At 54.4% G+C, this 18599-nt stretch overlaps 1 protein-coding gene across 3 annotated transcripts; it reads right to left on the minus strand.

The window, feature by feature from the left end:
* Positions 1–1250: 1250 nt before the first annotated feature.
* LOC120404653 lies at positions 1251–15558 on the minus strand. 3 transcript variants are annotated; one of them, XM_039537520.1, is made up of 7 exons: positions 15247–15558; positions 9815–9951; positions 8715–8812; positions 4992–5087; positions 3668–3747; positions 2165–2288; positions 1251–1538 (listed from the first exon to the last, which is right to left on the minus strand). In XM_039537520.1, exons 2-7 carry the CDS (start codon positions 9948–9950, stop codon positions 1377–1379), a joined length of 696 nt encoding a protein of 231 aa, XP_039393454.1. In that variant the 5' UTR covers position 9951; positions 15247–15558; the 3' UTR covers positions 1251–1376. The 3 variants fall into 3 exon arrangements, with proteins under 3 accessions (XP_039393454.1, XP_039393453.1, XP_039393452.1); XM_039537519.1 differs by lacking the exon at positions 15247–15558 and adding an exon at positions 11174–11963; XM_039537518.1 differs by lacking the exon at positions 15247–15558 and adding an exon at positions 10879–11003.
* Positions 15559–18599: the final 3041 nt, after the last annotated feature.

Raw genomic sequence — 18599 nt, forward strand, 5'->3', positions numbered from 1 at the left:
AGTCCCACAAGACATTCTCCTAAGCAAACTAAGCCAGTCTGATCCAGATGAGATTACTATAAGGTGGGCGCCCAACTGATGGAAAAAGATCGTACTCAAAGAGGAGTTATCACTGACTCGCTGGCAAAGTGGGAGGGTGTCTCAAGTGAGGTCTCCCAGGTGTGCCTGGTCCAGTACTAATCAATATTTTCATTAAGAACTTGGTTAGGAAAAGAGAGGATGCTTGTAAAGTTTGCGGATGACACCAAGCTGGGAGCGGTTGCAAGCACTTTGGAGGACAGATTAGAATTCAAAATCAGCTTGCTAAATTGGAGAGTTGGTCTGAAGTCAACAAGATAAAATTCAGTCAAAACAAATGTGACGTAACACACTTAGGAAGGAAAAATGCATAAAAACAAAGTGGGGGATAACCGGCTAGGTGGCAGTACTGCAGAAAAGGATCTGGGGCTTATCATGGATCTCACACTGAATATGAATCAACAGTGTGATGCTGTTGTGAAAAGGAAATGCCATTCTGAATTGTGTTAGCTTGGAGCTCTGTGTCCAGTTGCAGGCACCACGCTTTAAGAAAGATGTGAACAAACTGGGGCCAGTCCAGAGGACAGCTGACAAAATGATCAGCAGTTTAGAAAACCTGACCTGTGAAGAAAGGTTGAAGGAATTGGGCATGTTTCATCTTGAGAAGACGGAGGGGGCACCTGTAACAGTCTTCAAATACGTTAAGGGCTGTTATACAGAGGATGGTGACAAATTGTTCTCCATGTCCCCTGGAGGTAGGACAAGAAGTAATGAGCTTAATCTGCAGCAAGGGAGATTTAAGTTAAATATTAGGAAAAGTCTAAGGGTGGCTAAGCACTGGGACAGGTGACCTAGGAAGTGGTGGACTCCCCATCATGGAGGTTTTAAAAACAGGCTGGACAAACACTCAACAGGGACAGTCTAGGAATGTAGCCCTACCTCAGTGCAGGGGGTGGAGTAGATGACCTCTTGAGATCCCTTCCAGCCCTGCACTTCTGTGATTCCCTCTTCCCAGGTTCTGGGATCGAGGAGACCGAATCTCTGTTAAGGACATTTCCCTCTTTTGGGAGCACAAACCACCCACAGAATCTACTTCCTGTGGCCCCAGAACTAGAATTTTGGTGGAATCTAGCTCCGGGCTTTGGCCAGGTTGGTGGGGCCCATGGTGAACACAAAGGAATGCCAGGTTCACATGAGGGCTCAGTGGAGAACACAGCAGATCCTGCCCACGCTCCTCCACCCCCACCCCATACAGACTTTTTCAGATATAGTGGGGGCACTTGGCCCTCCAGCCCAAGAACCTTTGTAGAGAACGTACTCTGAGGAGCCGAAGGCACGGGGGTGTCCCATGCTTGGGATTAAACAGAGCCTTGGTCCCTGAGCCCCACCCCAGCTACAGGACTAGTCCCCTTCCTGCCCCCACGCCTCCAGACCTTCAAGATGATTTGCAGCACCAGAAGGTTGGGCTCCTGATCCTCGCACACCAAGGCCTTCAGCATCTCATCCATGGTTTTCAAAGTCTGCATGCAGAGCAGAGGAGAAACCAGAGCAAGTGGAGTTACCCAGCCAGGTGATGAACCAATGCCCTGGCGTGTGACACCCCCCAGGTCATAGCAGCCCCTGGTATTACAGCTCACCCACTCACTTGTATCCGCAGGGGACCTACTACAAACTCCTCTTGGCAACAGGGCCCCACCTGTCTTTGCTCTCCCCAAAAAGCCCACTGCACACAGTCTATCCCACTGGGAGAGTCAGACAGGACTCCACATTTGGAGGGCAGATTTCCAGCCAAGTTTTGGCTCCTGGCCTATGTGCACCTGAAGCAGCCGATCTCAGGCCTGTGCCCCCAGCCACGCATGGGGGATGAATGTGCTTGTGAAGGGAGTGTCTGTTCCCCACTAATTGTCAGTGCATGTGAAGGATAAATGCCTACTACTGCTACCCTAGGAGGGAGTTACTCCTTTATCTGGGCCTGTGCTTTGGGGCCTGTGCTTTGGTGCTGCAGGTCCTGAGCTGAAGTCCTGTCGGGAGCTGTGATCATTACACTCTTATGCCAGTGCCAGGTAACCCAGGGGACAGTACACGAGCGAGTGGCAGGATTCCCACTCAGTTTGGGACAGCTCAACATGGCCGGTTTGGGGCTTACTTTGGTGTAGAGAGCAGCCTCCACCTCCTCCATGGTGTGTGCTGGAGGCAGGGAGAAGATGCTGGAGAAGCAGGTGGCGAGCAGGCTGGGTTGTGTCAGGATCCGCACCGGTAGCTTCATTTTGCTAAGAGAAGAGACACATGCGGATTTGGGGTCTGAGGCGGGACTGATGTGCTAATATTGCCCTCAGGCTCCCAGGACATGGAAACACCTGCGGGGGCTCCAGCTGGCGGGTGGCAGATGAGAACAGGCCAGGGGGTGGTGGAAGGAGTTGGTGCTGCCTTCTCCCATACCAGCAGGCAGGGACTTAGTGTAGCCTGCAGCTGTCTGCTGTGACCCCACCAGCACTCACCGGCTGGGGCAGAGATCGCTGCGCTTCACCGAGAAATAACATCCTGCAAATGGCATGGACGGAGACTAGAGCCTGCTGGCACCAGCGCCTCTGAACCCAGCGGCCACAGTGCAGAGGAGCCTGCCAGTCCTGCCCGCTGGGGCAAGAGACCCTCCCACCACAGCCGTCTGCACTGCGGCTGCACAGTCCAGGCCAGCACCGAGATGCTGCATCACCCCGCAGCCGGGCAGAACCGAAGCAGAGATCTAAGCCTGCCCCTGCCCATTGCTCTCAGCCTGCTGGACAGGGCACACAGCTGTGTGCAGGGGGGCAGGAAGGTGGGGACAGCCCAGACAGCATTAACCTCTTCACCCCCACTGCCAGAGCATGGCCCCAGCACATGCAATGAGGTGCCAGGTGACTACTTGAGCTGCCCCTGCAGCCGCGCCCCTCGTGGCAGGCGGCAGCCAGTGAGGAACAGCTACGCCCACTGCTGACGCAAATCCTCCCCTCTCACCCCGCAGAGACGCGATCATGGCCAATGCCGTCGCCTGCCCCATTGTCAGGAAGCCAGTGTGCAGTGGGAGAGCTGCTCCAGCTCCTGCCCCGCCTCCTCTTCCCATTCCTGGGAACCTATCGAGCCAACAGCGAGAGCCCAGCTCCAGCCCGCAGCATCCATCACCTTCCAGACGCCTGATGGACAGGGGAAGCTCAGAGCAGGGTGCTAGTGGCACTGAGAGAGAGCCCCCCATGGCACAGGCAGTGCCAAGTGCCAGGGCTCAGCCTGCCCAGCCTCTCAGCCACTGGGAGTCGCTGAGCTGCCAGTGTGACGCAGCTGGCACAGCTGGCACCGACTCCAGTCGCTCCGCTCCAGCAGCACCTAACTGCCCCTCTCCCCCCAGAGGGGACTGGTCCTGCCTCCACGCCCCTCCACCATATCTTCATAAGGCCACGTGGAGAGGTCACCAGGCACCGAAGGATCCTCCACCACCTACCCACTGGTGCCAGTCCACATGCACCAGCACCATCATCTGGTGCCACATTTCCTGGGGGAATCAGAAGATGGGGGAGGAGCAGAGGGGGAAATGCCCTGGAAAACTGGCCATGCCAAGAGGCTGGCGTGTCTGGCTGCACGTAGCACTGGCTGGGGCTGGGCCGGGCAGGCTGGGTACCTCAGCTTCATGATGGCGAGCATAGCTTGCTGACGCATCACGCCGGTCAGGGAGTCGACGGACTCGTGATCAATCAGCTCCTGAGGAGACAATGTGGGGAAATGCCAGCTGGGCTCCAAGCTCCTGCAAGGCTCCGACAGGGGATCAAAGCGCAGGGCCTGCAACACGTGGGCTCGGCAGCCAGGTCATCCTACTGCAGGCTTGATGGTGTGCAGGGCTCCAGCCGGGGAGCGCAGTGCAGGGCCTGTGCTCAGTGTCCCAGTGTCACGCGCCAGTGCTCTGCAAAGGCTCCATCAGCATTAGCACCCAAGGACTCCACCTGAGATCAGGCCCCCTTGTGCCCGGTGCTGCACACATACAGTGAGAGCCAGTCCCTGCCCCAGAGAGCTCACGAGCTAACTAGACGAGACAAGGCATGGGAGGGAAATTGAGGCACAGAGGGGGAAGTGACTTGCCCAAGGTCTTACTGCAGAACTGGGAGTAGAACCCCAGTGTGTTGAGCCCCAGCCCACTGGACCACCCACCAGCCCACGCTGTCCCACGTTCAGGGAAGGGAGGTTAGCTCTGGAAAGCTTTCTGCAGCGCTGGAGAGCAAAGACTTTCCAAATCTACGGAGCAGATTTGTTGCTAGTTCCCTAGTGGGCACTGACTGCGGAGTGTTGGGGCTCTGGGCAGGGAGACTGGCGTGGACAGAGCGACCCGGTGACTTGGGAAGCTGGGTGCAAGGGAACAATCTACGTTTCAATACAGTTATATGTTTAGGAACAAAGACGGCAGGTCACACCCACAGCATGGGGGGTCCTAACCTGGGAAGCGGTGACTCTGGAAAAGTCTTGGCAGTCATGGTAATCAGCTGCCCATGAGCGCCCCGTGCGAAGTTGGGGCCAAAAGGGCTAATGCCATCCCAGGATGTACAAACAGGGCAATCTCCAGTTGTTAGAGAGGTTATTTTCCCTCTGTATTTGGCACTGGTGCGACCGCTGCTGGGATCCTGTGTCCAGGTCCGGTGCCCACAATTCAAGGAGAATGTTGATAAATTGGAGGGGGGTTAGAGAACAGCCCCAAGAGTGACTGAAGGACTGGGAAACATGCCTGATAGTGAGAGACTCAAGGAGCTCAATCAGTTCAGCTTAACAAAGAGAAAGTTACAGGGTGACTTGATGACAGTCTGTAAGTACCTACAGGGGAAGCAAATACTGGATAATGGGCTCTTCAGTCTGACTCGATCCAATGATTGGCAGCTGAAGTTCGACAAATCTGCAAAGATCTCAGGACAATCACTAAACCCGCCAAGTAACACAGCCCCAGTGTGTGTTTTACTCACCTTTATCTTCTCCACTAGCAGGGCTTTGTTCATAAAAGCAGGCAGGCTTCTGAGGGTGCTGATGGAATCCAAGAACTTGAGTTTCTTGGCCTCGTCCTATGCCCCGCAGAGATTAGACACAAACAGGAAGGTTAGCGTGGAAAGGAGCTGCCAGTGGGAGAGATGTCAGAAAGCTTCCCCCCAGTGCTGCTCAGGCTTTGATATGCCAAATGGCAGAAGGCCATTCATCCGGCAACAGGAGTGACTATCTGGGAGGGCAGGGCAGCTCTGTATGAAACCGGACCAGAGAGGAGCAGATCTCACGGGGTAGGTGTCCAGAGAGGAACTGCAACATGGCAGCTAAGCAGCCAGACAGTGTTAGCAGGGGCTTGACAGAGTGGGAGGAACATCTGGGTGGGATACCCTGACACCCCAATATTCACCACTGTCATGTCATTAGGATATGTTTTGTACAAAGTACATATTGTAAGGTATTGTAAAAGTCTTTATCTGCTAGACATTAATGTCTCATTGGATTGTATGTGCTATCGCTGTATGTGCAGTTATGAAGTTCAGCTATGTATGTGTTCTGAAACACGTTGTGAGGTTCAAAACAACCTTTCAGGTACAACAGTAAAAATGCCAAACAATGGCTTCTTGAGGAAATGCACACAAACAGCATAGAAACCTCTTGAGATAACGCTACACAGTGGGAACTGTTGGACCCAGGTCACAGCAAAAGAGTTTTCCAGCAGGTGGGAAGAGGAGATAAAGGGAACAATGACATCGGGGGGACCTCACGCTCCCTGCAATAAGACACCTGGAAACACCTGAGGGACAAAGATTGAACTATGAGAAGTGATGGTCTCAGGCTGGAGAGAGATTCCTAACCTGTGTAAGAAAACCTGGGAAATCCAAGCTGCACAGCAAAGAATCTTAAGAATCTGCCAGCCTGAGAATTTGCTAGTGTAGATCCTATCTATCTAGTGTGGAAAGCTTAGTTTGTATGTTGTGTTTATTTACTAAGGTAATCTGCCTTGTTCTGTTTGCTATCTCTTAGAACCACTTAAAATCTACCTCTTGTAGTTAAGAATCTTATTTCTTGTTTGTACCATAACCCAGTTTGTACAATTAGTAACTGGGGAGAGGGGCAAAGAGTTGGGCATGCCTCTCTCCACATCAAGGGAGGAGGCAAATTTCATAAAACCTTTGGGTCTGTACTCCAAAGGAGGTGGGCACCAGAGTACTGGGACAAGCCCCTTCAGCTGAGTCTTCCCAGAGCTGATCTCAGGGTCTGTGTCTTTCTGCAGCTGGGCATGGCCCTGCCTGAGTGTATGGCTGAAAGTGGCTTGTGAGCCGAGCCCAGGGCCGCCCAGAGGATTCGGGGGGCTGGGGCAAAGCAATTTCAGGAGCCCCTTCCATAAAAAAATAGTTGCAATACTATAGTGTCATGTATTTGGAAATGTAAAAAATAACCAGTGAAATACATTCAAAAATAATTTTTAATAATTTGAAAATACACCTCTACCTCGATATAACGCTGTCCTGTGGAGCCAAAAAGTCTTACCGCATTATAGGTGAAACCGTATTATATCGAACTTGCTTTGATCCACTGGAGTGCGCAGCCCCACCCCCCGCAGAGCACTGCTTTACCGCGTTACATCCGAATTCGTGTTATATTGGGTAGTGTTATATCGGGGTAGAGGTATACACGAAATACATGATTTTAAAACATTCAATGCTTTAATGTGTGTGTCATAACTATAAAGGGAAGGGAACTGCCCTCCTGTGTACAATACTATAAAATCCCTCCTCGGCAGAGACACTAAAATCCTTTTACCTGTAAAGGGTTAAGAAGCTCAGGTAACCTGGCTGACACCTGACCCAAAGGACCAATAAGGAGACAAGATACTTTCAAATCTTGGCGGCGGGGAGGCTTTTGTTTGTGCCCTTTGTTTTGGTGGTGTTCGCTCTTTGGACTAAGAGGACCGGACATCAATCCATGTTCTCCAAATCTTTCTGAACAAGTCTCTCATATTTCAAACTTGTAAGTAACAGCCAGGCAAGGCGTGTTAGGTTTAACTTTGTTTTCTCAACTTGTAAATGTTCCTTTTTGCGAAGAGGATTTACCTCTGTTTGCTGTAACTTTGAACCTAAGGCTAGAGGGGGTTCCTCTGGGCTCTATGAATCTGATTACCCTGTAAAGTTATTTTCCATCCTGATTTTACAGAGATGAGTTTTACCTTTCTTTCTTTAATTAAAAGCCTTCTTTTAAGAACCTGATTGTTTTGTCCTTGTATTCAGATCCACGGGGTGTGGATCTGGACTCACCAGGAATTGGTGGGGGAAAGGAGGGGGGATGGTTAAATTCTCCTTGTGTTAAGATCCAAGGGGTTGGATCGGTGTTCACCAGGGACTTGGTGAAGAAGTCTCTCAAGACCATCTAGGGAAGGGAGTTAGTATTTAGGAGTGGTGGCAGCAAAACCAGATCTAAGCTGGTAGTTAAGCTTAGAGGTGTTCATGCAGGTCCCCACATCCGTACCCTAAAGTTCAGAGTGGGAAGGAACCTTGACAGTATGTATACATTTGCAATTACATAATGGGCTGTCGCTGGGTGATGGTGATGGTTGGTGCCAATGGGCCGGCGCTGCCTGGGGTGGCGCTGCTGTTGCCCAGGGCTGGGTGGGGAGCTGGGCTCAGGGCTGGGGGCCTGTCAGGAGGTGTCCAGCTCAGAGGGCTTACCATGCTGCTTACTCCCACCTCCCCACTCTCCCAGAGCCTCAGAGCGCCGCGTGCAGGAGCTTTCCTGGCCCCTGGACAGCACTGCAGCAGCCTGGCTCCATCGGGACCTGAGCTCACAGCCCCGCCCCCTTACCATGTGGTTCTGAGCAGGAGGTGCTCAGGCCATGCCTCCTTACCACGCAGCTCTGAGTGGGAGGAGCTCATCCCCGCCCCTTACCAGGCAGCTCAAGCAGGAGGTGCTCAGGCCATGCCCTTACCATGCAGCTCAAGCAGGAGGTGCTCAGGCCCTGCCCCTTACCATGCGGCTCTGAGCAGGAGGTGCTCAGGCCGCCCCCTTACCATGCAGCTCAAGCAGGAGGTGCTCAGGCCATGCCTCCTTACCATGCAGCTCAAGCGGGAGGCGCTCTGGCCCCATCCCCTTACCACGTGGCTCCAAGTGGGAGGAGCTCAGGCCCCGCCCAAGCCACGCTGCTTTAGCTCTGTCCAGGGCCACTCCTGGAGGCGGTGCGCTGAGGCGCCGGGGGATGGGGGCAGGCAGAGGGAGCCTCCGGCATTCTCGTGGGGGCCTCTGCGTGGCCCGGGGCCTGGTGCAAATTGCCCCACTTTTCCCCCCCTCTGGGTGGCCCTGCCCAAGCCCAGCAAGACAAGGTAAAGGGGGCCCAGGCTGGCAGAACAGGCGGGCTCAGTGGTATCCCGATACATCAGGTGGCACCTCAAAGGGGCTGGAAATTGAAAGTAGACAAATTCAAACTGAGAAAGTAATAGACCATTGGAACAACTGAGCAAGTGGCATGGTGGGTGACCTTTTGTAACTCAAGACAGGAGATTTTTAAGATGCTTTAGTTTAAACAGGAATTATTCGGGGGCTGGTCTCTGGCCTGTGTTATACAGGAGGTCACAGTGGTCCCATCTGGCCTTAGAATCCATGCGTCTCCCGGAGAAGGGCGGATGGTGCATGTGGACAGGGCACTAGCTGACAGGTCAGAGGAGGGCTCTTAGTACCTGTTCATTGCTCGTGAGAAAGGCTTCGATGTAATCCAGAGCCTCTTTCTCCTCCGAGTCTAGCCTCATCAAGCAGGCGTTACAGTAGGCTGGTGAATCTGATCAAAGACAGAGCGGTGGTAATACCTGGGTCTACCAAGCTGCAGGCTGGGTGACAGAGATCTTAGAGAAAACCCTTACCCCTCACTTCCGCCCCAGCAGGGGAGCAGCCCCGATGCACAGCAGGGTCTGGCACAGCGATTCCTGGATTCCCCACCTCTTTGCTGCCCAGCCCAGCAAAGATCCAGTCAGAGCCCTGGTTCCCAACAGCCACCCCACTTCCCCGCCCAGCATGCAGGCTCAGTCTGGGGATTTGGAGAGCGTCACATCTGGAAGGAGGGATGATGTCAGGCCATGAGTGGTGTCCCAACTCTCCAGGCCATTGCTGGAGGGCAGAGGGACTGGCAGTGAATTGGTCTGGTCCTCGTGTAGGAGAGGAACAGTTGCCCAGTCTGTGTGAGAGATGGGGACCCAGAGCCTGCCCGTTCTGCTTGTTCTGACTGCCTCTCCTGCCACCAACAGCCAGCCAGAGCCATCGGGTGTAACCTGGGCAGGCACTGGGCTCCCATCGTCAACACTCCCCCCCAAATGCCCTGTGCTGGGACATGCAACAAAGGAGCCAGCAGATGGGGCTGCAACACCAGGGGGCATCTTATGCTCTGGCCGGTGCCCTGCAATCCTAGGCTTTAACAACCCACCCTGCACCAAGCAGCCCCTTCGACGGGTGGAAAATATCTTCCAACCCTGCAGCGTGACAGATAAGGGTGGGCGATTCAGTCAGTCTCCACCCCATGCTTCGGCTGCCGTTTCTAATGCCCCAATCAGCTCTAGAGGCTGCAGCTGCTGCCAGCAGGAGGGGCCATTCCCCCCTGCCAGGGTTTTCCTGTCTCTCCATCTCATGGCAGCTCAGAGCAATACAAGGTCTATGGAGTCTTCTCCCCCCAGTGACACCCTAGTCCTGCCACCCAACCCCCAGAGGGGCCAAGCCCCACCGCAATGCAGGGCCATGGCCCCGGCCATTTCTGCAGCCCCCTCCGCCCACGCAAGAGGTACCCACTCACCGGCATGGAAGGGCTGAGGCACACACAGCTCCTGCTTCTGCTGTGGGCTCTTTTGCCAACTCTTCCATTGGGGAGGTTTCGTCTCCTCCCAGGCACCGATGGGCTTTGAGGGGTCCTTGGGGGCTTCTTCAGCCATCCTGCAAGAAGCCAGGACAAGGCATTGCTTGTGAGTGACGAGAGGTGACTGCCCCGTTCAGCATCAGGGCCAGCCCAATTATTTCTGTTCCACCAGCGCCTACAGATGCCAGCTGAGATCAGGGCCCTGTTGCACCAGGTGCTGCAGACAATCGCTGGGCTGTAGGGCTCAGACTCTAACTAGCCAAGGCAGCCAGCAGAGAAACAAGTGAAGGGATGTGCTCAAAGTCACCCAGCCAGTCAGCAGGACAGGCAGGATTAGAACCCAGGTCTCCTTATGCCCAGCCAGCACCCCATCCCGCAGGCCAAACGGCCTCCCTGGGTCACTCCCACCTCTCCTTCTGCTGGTTCACAAGCTGCACAGCAGACAGGCTGGATCCAGCCACTCAGGATTCTTCCTGCCCAGGAAATTACCTAATCCCTTCCCCAGGATTATGGGGGCCATGGCCGTTCCCTGGGGGGCGAGGCCAGGGGGGTGGGGCAGCTGGGGCGGGCTAGTGAGCAGCAGGAGTTGCTCACCCCCCCCCCCCGTGAAAGGGCAGGAGCAGAAGGTGGGAGAGCAGCAGAGAGGCTGGTACCTTCTCTTCCAACGTGCCCAACCTCAATTGCTTTTATCCTGACCACCCCCTGCAGGGCAGGGCCTGGGTGCTACCCCACTGAACAGACAGGGAACTGTGGCACAGAGGGAATAAGGGACTTGCCCAAGGCTACGCAGACTATCTCTGGCAGAGCTGGGAAATGGCCATGGGTCTCCTGGGTCCCAGGCTGGCACCTTCTCTTCCAACCTCCTGCCCCCTTTGTCCCTGGTTCAGTGTGAGCTGTGAGAGCTCTCTGGGGCACAGGAGCTGGCTTGTGCCCAGATGGAACAACATTGCCTATTGCACAGATCTCACTTTTCCCGAACATTGAAAATGCTGCTAAAACCATACCAGGGCCCGCCAGGATCCCTGCAGCTGGTCATTGCAAAGTTGTGAACTGTTCCCTGGCCTCCCAGAGTGGGGCAGTGGGAGAGGGTGGGGCTGGCCCAAGGCCCTGCTGGATGGCGGCTTATGTGTATGGGGTCCCAGTGCTACAAAGCTGTGTGCCAGGGCGCGCTTTCTGGGGTTTCACGGATCATCTCTCCAAGGCCTGTGTGGCAGCAGCCGCTGGAGAGCATCCCAGGCCTGATTCCCCCCATGATGGGTGTCCTGAATGGCCCCTGCTCTGGGGGGCTCCATTCCTCACTCAATGTCTCCTGCTGACTCTACAGCAGCTGCACGGCAGGTGTCCTAATGCAGCCCTAGCCCTGTCCAGAGCTCAGGGGCACTGTCCTGGCATCGGACTGTCTTGGTAAATAGAACAATGGCTCCTGGCAACCTGAGAATGCCAGTTCCCCTGGCATCCTCAGTGCCATTCCCTATGGAAGTGATGGGGTCAGCAAAGGTGATGGAGGTGGTCAGGCCTAGCTCGCTAATGACATTCCAGGTGCAGGGGGTGAGGTGCAGAGCCAGGGAGGAGATTGGGGAGGCAGGAGTGGCACATTGTGATGTGGCGCGGGCGGGAACTAGCTCCCCACATCTGAACGCTCCGCAACACTGGCGGATTCAGATCCAAACCTAGATCAGGCTCCAAATTCACAGAGGGCCCCTCCCCCTGATCTGGAGTGGCTGAGACTCCAGCGCTCTGTGGAAGAGACCAACAAACGCCAAATCCTGGGGTGGGCTTCCCCCAGAGACAATCTCGTGCTGGGAAGGGAGATGCCTAGAGCCGGCAGCTCCACCACTCACGCTCCCAGCTGCCTGGGAATGAGCCAGGATCAGAGCATCGGATAGCACGCAAAGCCCGGATCAGCACCCCCAGGCCTGCAAGGGACCTGCACCGTCTGGGGGTGGTTGATTTCACCAGAAAGGGAGCTTCCCACAGACTCTCCAGCTCCCTCACCTCTCATGCTTCTTCCCATTTGCCTTTCATCACTGCCACATGGACCAAGTTGGCCACCAGCTGCCTCCCTGTCTGGACACTTACCTGGCCCCATCATGGCAGTGGCTGAGCAGAGGTGGCCAATAGAAGATTCTCCTACCTGGAGTCAGGAGTGGGCAAAAGCCGGTGTGTATATGGTCCACCCACTTTCTGCTGCCGGTGGCAGAGCTGAAACGGCTGGCTCAGCGTTCCTCAGCAGCACGTGAAAGCACTCGCTCTGCCAGAGCCAAGCCTGGCAGTGAGGGGATGAGGCTGTGCCAGCCAGCAGGGGACATGTCACAATGGGCAGGTGAGTCACAAGCCAGCCAGTGTGTGACTCCCCAGCCATGGGATGCCCCAGCCCAGACTAGTTCTGGCCTCGCAGGGTTTAAGAGCCTGTCCTTCCCCACCAGGGTCATGGGAGGGACCTTCCACTCCCCACAGTCACAGACGTTCGGCTGGAAGGGACTGCTGGACTTGTCTAGTCCCAGCTCCTGCAGACCCCAAGCCAGAGCCCCTCCCTGCGTCCATGCAGCTGAAGCCAGGAGGTTGCCGGATGGATCCCTGAGTGGGAGAATCACTTCCATCCCGGCTCCTCCTCCTCGTGACAGTACAGAACGGGGGTTCCCGAACTCTCTCCTCCTCCAGCTCCCAGCCCATGCTTTAAGAGCAGCCCCCCCCCGCCCAACTGAGTCTCAGGCCTTGCTAGCCACTCAGTGCCACAGCAGCCCCAGGAGATGATTGTTGCGGGGGTCTCAGCCCAGGGAAGGCAGTGACTCCTAGAAGCAGGGAAAGCAGCAGCACCATAGCTCAGGGAAGTCTGGCAATGCCAGTGGCTGGCTGGGGTCTGACAGCCCAGGCACCCAGAGCAGATTGTCAAAGGCCAAAACCCTCTCACCACCGGCTCTGTAGCTCCCCCTTGCTTTTGGTCTGTCTTAGGCACCATCCTGGCCCTCATCCCCATGGCATCAGAGCACTGCCCAACCTCGATTGCATTTAATCTAACCACCCCCTGCAGGGCAGGGCCTGGCTGCTACCCCCCACTGAACAGACAGGGAACTGTGGCACAGAGGAATAAGGGACTTGCCCGAGGCCACGCAGAATATCTGTGTCAGAGCTGGGAAATGACCATGGGTCTCCTGGGTCTCTTCCAACCTCCTGCCCGCTTTGTCCCTGGTTCAGTGTGAGCTGTGGGAGCTCTCTGGGGCACAGGAGCTGGCTGGTGCCCAGATGGAACAACGTTGCTTATTGCACAGATCTTGCTTTTCCCGAACATTGAATCTGCTGCTACAGCCATACCAGGGCCCACCATGATCCTTGCAGCTGGTCAGTGCTAAGTTATGAACTGTGCTAGGTAGGGAAGATGAAATAGATCTTCCATCACTAGCACAGCTCTGTGTTACTGTGGACTCACTGCGGGCTCAACCCAACCAGCCCTCCTCACAAGGAGCCTGTAAATCCTCCAGCCCTGCTGTTCTCCTTTGTATTTCTGTAGTGCCCAGAGGGCTCAGTCCGGGATCAGGGCCCCGCGGTGCTAGACATTGTACAGACACAGCCCGATTCCCCCCACGCTGCGTCTCCTGAATGGGGACTGGAGGGAGACCAGGACTGGAGTAGGACTAGGAACAAGGCTGGAGCAGGCTCAGACTCTTGCCTTTGTCAGGCAGGAGCAAGTTCCTGGCCCTGGAGTGATGTTGAGCAGACTGAGCTGCTGCTGTGAGACTGATATAGCTGCTCTGGGAGTCACAAGGCCAGTTCCTGGCTTGTGAATTGGCTGGAGCCCAGCACAGGAGGGACTCAGCCCCTTACAGATGGCTCCCAGGGCGCTTGGCTCCCGGCCCCGCTGGGTACTGACATGCCAGGTGCCGGGGGCGAGGTTCAGCGCCAGGGAGGAGATTGGGGAGGCAGGCACACTGAGGTGGGGCTGAGCGGGCAGGTGCTGAGGAGCTGCGGCTGGCTGGCCAGCAGAGAGGAGGAGCAGCAGCTCGGCTCTGGAGGGCCCAGCTGCAGTTCCACACTGGGCGCTGCCAGAGCCTGGCAGGTGGCTGGCTGAAGTGGCACGTTGTGCTATGGCGTGGGCAGGAGCTAGCTCCCCACATCTGAACGCTCCGCAGCACCGGCGGATTCAGATCCAAACCCGGATCTGGCTCCAAATTCACAGCTGGCCCCTCCCCCCGATCTGGAGCGGCTGAGACTCCAGTGCTCTGTGGAAGAGGCCAACAAATGCCAGCTCCTGGGGTGGGCTTACCCCCCGCCACAAGGCAATCTCGTGCTGGGAAGGGAGATGCCCAGAGCTGGCAGCTCCAGCACTCACATTCCCAGCTTCCTGGGAATGAGCCAGGATTAGAGCCCTGGGTAGCGCGCAAAGCCCAGATCAGCACCCTCAGGCCTGCGAAGGACCCACACTGTCTGGGGGTGGTTGATTTCACAAGAGAGTGGGCTTCCCACAGACTCTCCAACTCCCTCACTGTGACAAAGTGGGACTGTTCTTAATGTTGCCTCTGAATACTGTAGGGGTGCCTCAGTTTCCCCTATGCATTTCTTAAGTCTCTAGGTGGTGGGATAAAGGCCAGTGTGCATAAATGGCTGACACTGTTTCCGGGCAGCTAATGGCCGGGGCCCTTCCCTCCTGCAAGAGGATAGCTAAAGGTGTTGGAGAACAAAGGCATCAGGTGACTTCCTGGCTCGGGAAAGAGACAAAGGCCAGAGAGCAGGGGCTGGAGAGTTTCACTTTGGAGCTGGCTGGGGATGAGGAGTGAAGTGCAGACGTGGGTGTCTGGCTCACTGCCCCCCAAAATGGACCCGGCTGAGGGGTCCTGTTCTCTGGACCTACAAGCTCTGTTTTAGACCGTGTTCCTGTCATCTAATAAACCTCTATTTTCCTGGCTGGCTAAGAGTCACGTCTGACTGCGAAGTGGGGGTGCAGGACCCTCTGGCTTCTCTAGGACCCTGCCTGGGCAGACTCACTGTGGGAAGCGCAAGGAGGGGCAGAGGATGCTGAATGCTCCAAGGTCAGACCCAGGAAGCTGGAAGCCCTGTGAGCTTCTGGCCCAGAAGAGCCTGCTCACAGAGAGGAGACTTCACCAGAGTCCTGACTGGCTTCATAGGGAGCAGCTCCAGAGTATTGCCCAGGGACTCCATGACACACACCTCTTATGCTTCTTCCCATTTGCCTTTCATCACCCCCATGGCCCATGTTGGCCACCAGCTACCTCCCTATCTGGACACTTACCTGGCCCCATCACAGCAGCAGCTGAGCATGCGGGTGTTGTTGTATTTAGCATCTCAACCCCCCCCCCCCCATGGAGCAGGGACTTGCTCTCCCTACTTTGCTCAGGCCCAGAGTGTCAGGGACTCACCTGATCTCACTCAGAAGACTTACAGCAGAGTCCCAGCCCAATGCCTCATCTACCAGCCTGTGCCGCCTTCCCGTGCCTTGCCACCAGCCCCGCTAAACCCTCCTCCTTGTCTCCATCCCCTCTGGGCTTGACTGGTGCGACCCCTTCTGTTTAGCCGCCCCAGACTCCCTCCTGTGCACATGCCGCTGCCCACTTCCTCACTGGCACCGGGCTAGACAGCCAGCACCAGGGCACTTGGCAGCCAGGAGCTCGCAGAAGGCTCGGTGTGGCTGGCGATGCAATGGAAAAGCAGAGGTGGGCAATAGAAGATTCTCCTACCTGGAGTCAGGAGTGGGCAAAAGCCGGTGTGTATATGGTCCACCCACTTTCTGCTGCCGGTGGCAGAGCTGAAACGGCTGGCTCAGCGTTTCTCAGCAGCACGTGAAAGCACTCGCTCTGCCAGAGCCAAGCCTGACAGTGAGGGGATGAGGCTGTGCCAGCCAGCAGGGGGCATGTCACAATGGGTAGGCGAGTCACAAGCCAGCCAGTGTGTGACTCCCCAGCCATGGGATGCCCCAGCCCAGACTGGTTCTGGCCTCGCAGGGTTTAAGAGCCTGTCCTTCCCCACCGGGGTCATGGGAGGGACCTGTGACGGGTTGGATCACAGAAACCCCCCCGGGAGCTGCCACCTGATGTGCCAAGACTACCTCTGCTCCTGTTTTCCCTGCCAGCTCAGGACTCCAGCACCCTGTCTTGCTAAGCCAGACACTCCCGTCTGCTCCAACAAAGACCCAGGGTCTGAATTACTTGCCCCAAAGCTGCAGGTTTACCTGAAAACAGCTCACAGAAGTGTGTTTGTCTTTAGCACTCAGATGCCCAACTCCCAATGGCGTCTAAACCCAAATAAATCCGTTTTACCTTGTATAAAGCTTATGCAGGGTAAACTCATAAATTGTTCACCCTCTATAACACTGATAGAGAGAGATGCGCAGTTCTTTGCTCCCCCAGGTATTAATACATACTCTGAGTTAATTAATAAGTAAAAAGTGATTTTATTAAACACAGAAAGTAGGTTTAAGTGGTTCCAAGTAGTAACAGACAGAACAAAGTAAGTCACCAAGCAAAATAAAATAAAATCGCAAATCTATGTCTAATCAAACACTGAATACTGATAAGATCCTCACCAGTTCCGGAAGGCACCCTTTTACAGACTAATCTCCTTTTAGCCTGGGTCCAGCAATCACTCACACCCCTTTGTTGCAGTTTCATCCAAATATCCTGGGGGTGGGGAGGCTCTCTCTTTAGCCAGCTGAAAACAAAATGGAGGGGTCTCCCAGGGGTTTAAATAGACTTTCTCTTGTGGGTGGAGATCCCCCCCCTCACTCCTATGGAAAGTCCAGCTCCAAGATGGAGTCCTGGAGTCACCTGGGCAAGTCACATGTCCATGCATGACTCACAGTCTTTACAGGTAGAAGCCATTGTCCACGTGATATCGTGTATGTCTCCAGGAAGACTTCTTATGTGGACTGGAGCAATCCAAGAGGCATTGTTCCCCAAGTGCTTCCTGATCGGGTACTTAGCCTTGCGAATTCCTTCCTAAAGAAGCTGACCAAATGCCTCACAAAGCTTACTTAGAAATCAAGCAAGTATACAGCCAATATTCTTAACCTCAAGTAGAAAATGATAGATGTGTACAAATAGGATGACTAGATATAGTAGACCATAACCTTTACAGAGATATGTTACATGGCACAGGCAGCACAAAACATATTCCAGCTATGTCCTATTTTCATAAAGACTTATAGGAGGTACCGTCACAGGACCTTCCGCTCCCCACAGTCACAGACGTTAGGCCAGAAGGGACCACTGGGCTCATCTAGTCCCAGCTCGTGCAGACCCCAGGCCAGAGCCCCTCCTTGTATCTATGCAGCTGGAGCCAGGGGGTTCCCCAGATCCCCGAGTGGGAGCATCAGTTCCATCCTGGCTCCTCCTCCTTGTGACAGCGCAGAATGGGGGTTCTTGAACTCTCCTTACCCCCAGCTCCCATTCCCAGCTCACGCGGGCGGCTCTTTGCACCTGCCCAAGCTGCTGGGTGCCTTGGCCATGGGATGTAAAACGGCCCCATCTCTGCTTCCCCTTCCACCACGGCAACAACGCACAAGCTGCTTTAAGAGCAGCCTCCTACCCCACCAGCTGAGTCTCAGGCCTTGCTAGCTGCTCAGTGCCTCGGCAGCCCCAGGAGATGATTGCTGCGGGGGTCTTGTGTGACATTATGAGTCTGATCTAATATCTCACTGAAGAAAAACAGGGCCAGAAAGAGTTAATTAACTCCCAGACTAACCTGACCCAGGGCTGAACTTTAGAAACTGGTTAGGAAGATGTGTAAATGAATAGAGCTTTGAAATGCAGGTCTGCATTGTTAGAGGTAGAAGGGTAGGTGTTTGCTCAGGTCTTGTGATGTAAGCAAACAAGACTTGTTTATTGCTATGGCTTTAATTTAAAGATCAAAAAAGGAATATTAACATTTAGGAAGATGCTTGAGTGAAATAGTATTATTTTCTATGTGTCTCTTTGAAGGTTGTGGTAACCCGTATCTGAACTATTTAATGGCTAAATTACCCTGTGTTAATTGCCAGGATGTTTGGGAGAAGGAGCATTAGGCCTATTGTTTTCTCAAGCCAAAAGGCTGCTGGAAATGTATAAGAACCCTAGGACATGATCCTACTTCATCTCAGATCTGCTTTGGGTTTCAAGAGGGGGGAACCTTAAGCCATAAGGATTGAGATCCCCAGTCACTGACTGGAGTCACCCTGAATATGGACATTGGACCATAACCTATGGACTATTTCTAAAAGGACTTTTGGCAACTACAAGCTCACCTCTACTATGTATCTGAACCTCAAGAACTGAATTCAAGTCTGTATGTATATTGGTCTTTTAACCAACACTCTCTCGCTTTTCTTTTGTAATAAACTTTAGCTTAGTTAATAAGAATTGGCTATAGCGTGTATTTTAGGTAAGATCTAGTTATAATTGGACCTGGGTATGTGGCTGATCCTTTGAGATTGGAAGAACCTTTTCTTTTGTATGATGAGATAAGATTTTCAGTAATCATCATCATATCTGACGTGTGTGTCTGGATGGAGGCTTGAGGTTGGTCACTTTAAGGGAACTGCAGTGTTTGAACTTCTGAGTAACCAGTGGGGTATGGTAGAAGCTGTTCTGTGCTGGCTTGGTAAATCTAAGTATTGGAATAACCACCAGCTTCTGGGGTTTGTCTGCCCCGTTCTGTTTGCAGTTCACCCTAATTGAGTGACCTCAGCTGTCTCCCACGGGCAGCACTGTCACATCTTGGCCCAGGGGGAGGCAGTGAC

This window comes from Mauremys reevesii, linkage group 4, assembly GCF_016161935.1.
Source record: "Mauremys reevesii isolate NIE-2019 linkage group 4, ASM1616193v1, whole genome shotgun sequence".
Classification (NCBI taxonomy): Eukaryota; Metazoa; Chordata; order Testudines; family Geoemydidae; genus Mauremys; species Mauremys reevesii.